Genomic DNA, 6,069 nt, shown 5'->3' on the forward strand with positions numbered 1-6,069 from the left:
TGTAGATGTTTCATCACCAGCCGAGATGACAATATCAGTGCGTTGTGAGTACTTCCAGAGTGTCGTCGGCCCAGCCCCATCCCGGACTCATTTACTCTCTCGGGTGACGGTGACAGCCATCTACCACGATGTTATATATATATATATATATATATATATATATATGATAATAAATGTTTGAAATAATACCGCTGAACTCATAACCAATCACACAAACGATCTATCCAACATAAATTGACGACCAAGTTGTTATTAGTAGCTACATATTCAAGGTCAAGGTTTGAAACTTGGTACCGCAATGAAACTTCTTAAAACAGGACTGATTCGCGTTGTTGACAGTTCACATATATCCTTCGACAATAGGAATTCAGTACTGCAGTTCTAGTGGGATGTTAAATACGGAAGTTTATTCTTTACTAGTTTCGCTGGTCTAAACTATTTAATACGAGATCCCTCGCATTTCCGGTCTGCGTCCAACGGAGCTGGAGATGAATGTAGTCTTGGAACGACGGACGTTAGACAGATTAGTCAAGCATTTTTGGGTCGCAATATGATTCGTGTACGAATAGACTCAGACTATGTGCTGCAGGTGGTTGCTCTGTTGCGCAGCGACGGTTATTGCTTGTTGTGTTTCTTTAAAGATATAAGAAGTAACAGTACTTAAATTAGGTGAGCAGCGGCAACCGTCTGTGTCTAACAAAATCGAAAGTCGAGTCCAAACAAGTTTTATGTTGTGTTCACTGAATGACTGAATGAATACGCCAAATTGAAATGATCACCGACCCACATTAAGTGATGATTGCACTTCTCTACCTAGTTTGTCCGTTCAACTGAACAAAGCTCCCCAAAAGGGATACTATTCCACTAGGGATATTTTGGCCACTCCATCCAAAGAAATGTTCCAGGCCTCTGGATGGCTTTAGAATGGGCTAACCGTCCACAACTAGGTCATAACACAGTCACTGTCAAATGACCTAACTTACATGCAGCCGCTAGATACACATTGTTCATTAACTCCAACAATTCAATTACTAACTTCCTTTCACAAATTGCCTCTTCCTGTCTACGTATATCTATCCGCAAAATTCTCCAGGGGTAGTATGAAAAAATGCCGTTGCTATGTGCACAGTTAATCTGTGAGAACACTGTAAATAGCTACCAGCGTTCTCCTCTTATTTTTGAGTTGGATTGAGTCTGCTTGATTAGGAATGGTCACAAGCGTGTGTCAGCAGGTCCCCCTGTATAAGCAGCCAGTACATTCTTGCTAACTTACGTATCATCTTTACAGAGGTGGAGCGATAATCTGGAACGGGAGGCGATGAACGAAGCGGAAAAATGTATGATACCAAGGGAAACTGTTCCCGGAGAAATCCAAATATATTCGAGGGATGAAAATTTTGAGTAAGGCCAGATTCCGGAAACATTGAATATTTTCGCATAAATGAGAAAGCAGTTTACATATACAAAGCTTAACAGTTGCCTAATCCATATGTCCTACTGATGAGTCAGTCTAGGGTGCGTGGATTGCGTCCAGTTGTGAACCTTCAGTTGACTTTGAAAAGATACCATTATCTGCATGCTGAAAGAAGCCAATAGGTTTCTTCATATGTAACCTCTTCCATCCTGACATATCAGCAAATTATTATATGGAGGGTGAATGAAGCACAGATTCACTGACCTTAAGGTCCGTGGATCGAACCCGACCTCTGCATCTTGATTTCTGTCTAGGCTTGGACAACCTGGCGATTCCCAGCCCTCGTGCTTCCTTCGGCTGGAGTAGCAACTAGGAACCGAAGGGGTCTAACATCTGAACCATTATCCTCATTATATAGACAGACAGGGCCATTTTACTTCTCAGCATACGTGGGGTTATGCGGTAAATTCTATCGTCATACAAACGATCTAGATGTGGCTGAGAACATAGGCATTGATCTAGGCCCTGCCAAGGTCCGCACCTGCAGAGTTGTCTAGTTTCCAAAGCAACTCAGAATAATACGTCAAATTTTGCTATTTTCATATTGCTTTTGACCATTCAGTATAAAGCAGCATGACGTGTTCAAGCAGTAGATAACCCAAACCTTTCTTCCGAGTTCAATGACAGATTCGAATAGTTCAGGAGCCCAAAAATATCAAAGCGGAATCTGTCTTCCACTGGAATATAGGGGATTCATGTGTACAACAATTTACCTAAAGCGTAAGGGGGAAAACTCCTTGCCACGTAAATGTCTATTAGAACTAAATAGTTACAGCCTATTTGGCAGAAAAATCTAACTCTTATTTGCACCTCGTTTTTTAAAACTGAATGTACGTCTTCATAAAGGAAACTACTCACAAGGTCGCTGAAAACTCTTGAGCACGTCTTCTTGAATTCCCCAGGACAATCACGCAATTGTAAACGAAAACTACAAAGCAGCTCCACAAATTCCGTAATCAATGACACGTCCCATCCGATCAAGGCGAAGTTAGAAGAAAAGCCATACTGCCTCATCGGTAGTATCGCTCGTTACAAAGGAAGCAACTTAATTAAAACGAACTAGGAAAATTTAATTGCACCAGGCTTTCCAATACCAAACTTCACCTTTGATCTGCGTTTTTGCTTATGTTAGTACTTGTTTGTGAGGGCTATGAGTCTGGTGACGTTTGTAGCATGTTTTTTTAACAAAAACCTATTTGGAATCGTAATGTAACGTTCTGAATAAGTGAGAAAAACGAATAAACATAAGGACGTTCTTCAACAGAGGTGGTGTCAGCTCAAAAGTAAGCGAACTATTATCAGAGGTCTCGTAATATGCGTTTCCAGCACTGACGTGCCCATTGCAATTTAACGAGCCCAAAAAACAAACTTCTGGTTTTTTCGGTCTCTTCCAGGAGGGATCATCGTGAAAATCCACGATGACGCTAAGTGGCAATATATATATGCCTCGCCAATTATATCTATACATTCTCCCGCATGTTTGCAAACGGGAAACCAAACTGTCCAACATATCACATCTACAGATGAAATCCTTCAAGAATTAATGGCCTCTCTTTTTTCTCTACGCTATGTCTACAGTGTGGTCAAATACTGGTTCGATCAACATAAGCGATACAGCTACGGTCGATTTCCTACACAAAATGCTGTCCAGTCTTTGGGCTACACACAGGTAGGCCATTTTTTATGATCCAAAGAAGGCTTGCAAACAGTATGACCAGGATGACCGTTACTCTCTTTTTTCCGAATTCTAGCTTGTTTGGGCAAACACCCAAGAAGTTGGATGTTATCAATCGTACTGTCAAAACTTCTGGATGCAATCCAAATGGGAAGCAAAAGTATATTATACAGTTTGTCGTTACTGGCCAACGTACGTGCACCGTTTCTATTACTCCTGCGTATCAAGTGAACGAATTTTGATTCATAAGACTAATATATCGCTGTTTATTGCTGTCATTCCATTTCAGTGGTAATGTGAACAGTGAAGTGCCATATCAAAGTAAGCAAAGGCAAGCCAGTGATTTTCGAAACGCCGATTTTCACCACTTTACTCCAATAGTCGACTCACTACATACAAGGACTCAAAAGGTGGTGGTTGATAGAACCCTACCTAAATCCGTTACATTTCCTTTCAAAGCACAACATTGCACATTGTGGACGGTATATGAGAACCACTCACATCATTCTATCTGGTATGCCAGGATTCAGTGTTTATTCTAACGTCAGACATGAAATATCCCATCGTCGAGCAAGTGGGTTGCTGAAAATTTGTCAGCAACCTTATGTGTAGTGCAATACGAATAAATAAAACAAAATTTTGTTACGTGGAGTAATACATCCATAGGAACGCCTAAGTTAGTAGGATTATCCTACAAACCCCACTCATGGAATACGGGTCTCATGAGACGCTTTGTTGTTTGTCGTTTCCCATTGTATTTACTGATGTGCATGCAATCGTCATTCTCACAGAACGCGAAGAGATCCCATCCAGCAGGAGTAAGTGCATTGGTATTGATTTAGTTCTGTCATTAGCGGATTCACCTCATGGTCACCTAGTTGGATAATCATTGCGATGTCATCTGAACGTCGCTGGTGTCTCGGACAATGCAGCAAACCCAAAGAGGCGGAGAGTCAAGAGTCAATCTTATTGCATACGACCACATTGCCAGTTTTAGTGTGCCTGAGAACTGACGAGAGTCGACTGTGTTGCTTGGGAATCGTTTGACATAAAGTGTTCACATTTGTTGCAAACTGTAGTGTTTATCTTCATTGTCAAACTCTCGTCTGACAGGCTACGCATAGCCTCCAGTCGTTTCCGCGTAGCTGCCTAGACCATTCAGTTGTTTGGACCCTTTAGAGCCGCTCAGAAAATTGCGATTTAAACCGGGGCAAATCAGTTCACACTATTTTGGTTTCGGTTTGCATGTACCTGTCAGTTCACGTGATAGACGGTCGCACAAGTTAAAATCCAGGCAAAGTATGTTGAATGGTATAAGTCATTATAAACAGTTTTGAGGCGACAAAATCATTAGTATGACACAGTAAACGTATGAACCAGACAAAGGCTTAGTTGCGTAATTTGAGCAACAGTATGTCACAAGGCACACTCAACGAAAGGTACATTTATCTGGGAACACTGAAACACATGTTTAGGAACCTGTGCTGTCTGGATTAAACTATACAACGTACGCATATGTTACAGATCTCATGTGACCCTTTTACTGTTGTTTCGATATTACCATCACATGGATACCGTTGAAATGCCACTTCCATTGACTTCATCTGTAGACGAAAATGTTTGGTCACTTTGATGGTGTACTTTAATTTCCTAATTCCATGTATATTTTAGTACACCAGTGATACGCCCATATATCTTGATTTGCTCGCCAGTCATGAAGAATAACCTGTTTCCTATTTTATGTTTCGGTTACTACACTGGAACTGGAAAATACAATTGATTATCATTCTTGAATGTAAGCTTACAGTAAGATCGCGGTAAGGAACCGAGTTTGAGGTTGGCCAACCGACGGATTTTATCATCGGGTGCAAACACTTCGAATAGCTTGCATTACGCTATACATTTGGAATCGTTGACTTCCGTTGTTGAAACCCGCACTCCCCGGAAAACAAATCGGAGATCTGAAATTATTTTTAAGGTTCCGGCATCTAAGCTGGACATGACATCTTAGGCTCGTTCACTCGTTTCTCAGCACTCCCAGTACAGACAACACAGTTGTATGCCAAGCCTGATTTCCATAGGTTCACCTATTTGGGGTGTGCCGTGCTTCGGAGCAATCGCCTGCTTATTTAAACAGAGCAGAGTAAAAACTATTAAGCATTCACTTCCTAGTTATTTGGTGATCCAACCGCATTTAACATATTGTACTCAGTGTGCTGATGTTACATTAGAGGATTCTGAAAACGGATTTCGACAATGGTCAGTGTTATAGCATTCAGGGTTTTGGAACCTGAGTTATGCGACTAGCTTGGCTACCACTAACATCTTGGCCTCAGAAAGAGGTGTAAATAAGGACTATCCATGCAGCACACTTACGTACTGCTAGTTAAGGCAATCAAAAGTTACGCGTGCCTAGACCTCCCGTTTGTCCCTTGTCGCTTGCCTAACGTTTGTCACCGAGAGTTCAATCCAACCCAAGTGGATGTTTGGCTTCTACACCGCGCCTGGGGCCGATCAGATTCCATAACCGATCTCAATTCTTTCCAGTTGTTGTAACGCCTATTTTTCCAAATTGAAGCTTTGTAATTTGTTCCCTTCGCATGTTCTGCTTTCTGTGACTCGGTGAATGTACCCTATTCAGCATTTTGTATCTAAGCCCTGCAGGAGTGCTCAGTCTCATTTAATAAACGAAGGTCTGAGTGTAACGAAGGCTATCTCGCATAAATGCCGTCTCCAGGATATAAACTGAAAGCTGCGCGTGAGAAATTTACTAAAATGGAGAGATTACGGTTAAAGTTTAAGTCGGAAACCTATTGAAGTGTCCCAACTTCCATTAGACCTAATCTAACAAGTTTTATTTGCCATGCAGTACCTTCAAACCACAAGCGGACACTTGGTTCCTGTACATTTCCACTCTTTC

The 6,069-nt window shown here is 41.5% G+C and overlaps 2 protein-coding genes across 2 annotated transcripts in view; both read left to right on the plus strand.

Annotated features, from left to right (window-relative positions):
* The window catches only part of T265_09235 (hypothetical protein), a gene marked incomplete at both ends in the record, with an annotated part of 9,411 nt that extends 8,006 nt beyond the window's left edge, over nt 1-1,405 (plus strand). Inside the window, one exon of the mRNA XM_009175260.1 lies at nt 1,289-1,405. Coding sequence (XP_009173524.1) covers nt 1,289-1,405 — 117 coding nt within the window. The remainder of the gene's footprint in view (nt 1-1,288) is intronic.
* A 2,450-nt stretch (nt 1,406-3,855) lies between these two features.
* T265_09236 (hypothetical protein) overlaps nt 3,856-6,069 on the plus strand; it is a gene marked incomplete at both ends in the record, with an annotated part of 14,453 nt that continues 12,239 nt past the window's right edge. The window contains one exon of the mRNA XM_009175261.1: nt 3,856-3,967. Within this exon, the coding sequence (XP_009173525.1) occupies nt 3,856-3,967 (112 nt within the window). The remainder of the gene's footprint in view (nt 3,968-6,069) is intronic.

This window comes from Opisthorchis viverrini, assembly GCF_000715545.1.
Source record: "Opisthorchis viverrini unplaced genomic scaffold opera_v5_264, whole genome shotgun sequence".
Lineage (NCBI taxonomy): Eukaryota > Metazoa > Platyhelminthes > Trematoda > Opisthorchiida > Opisthorchiidae > Opisthorchis > Opisthorchis viverrini.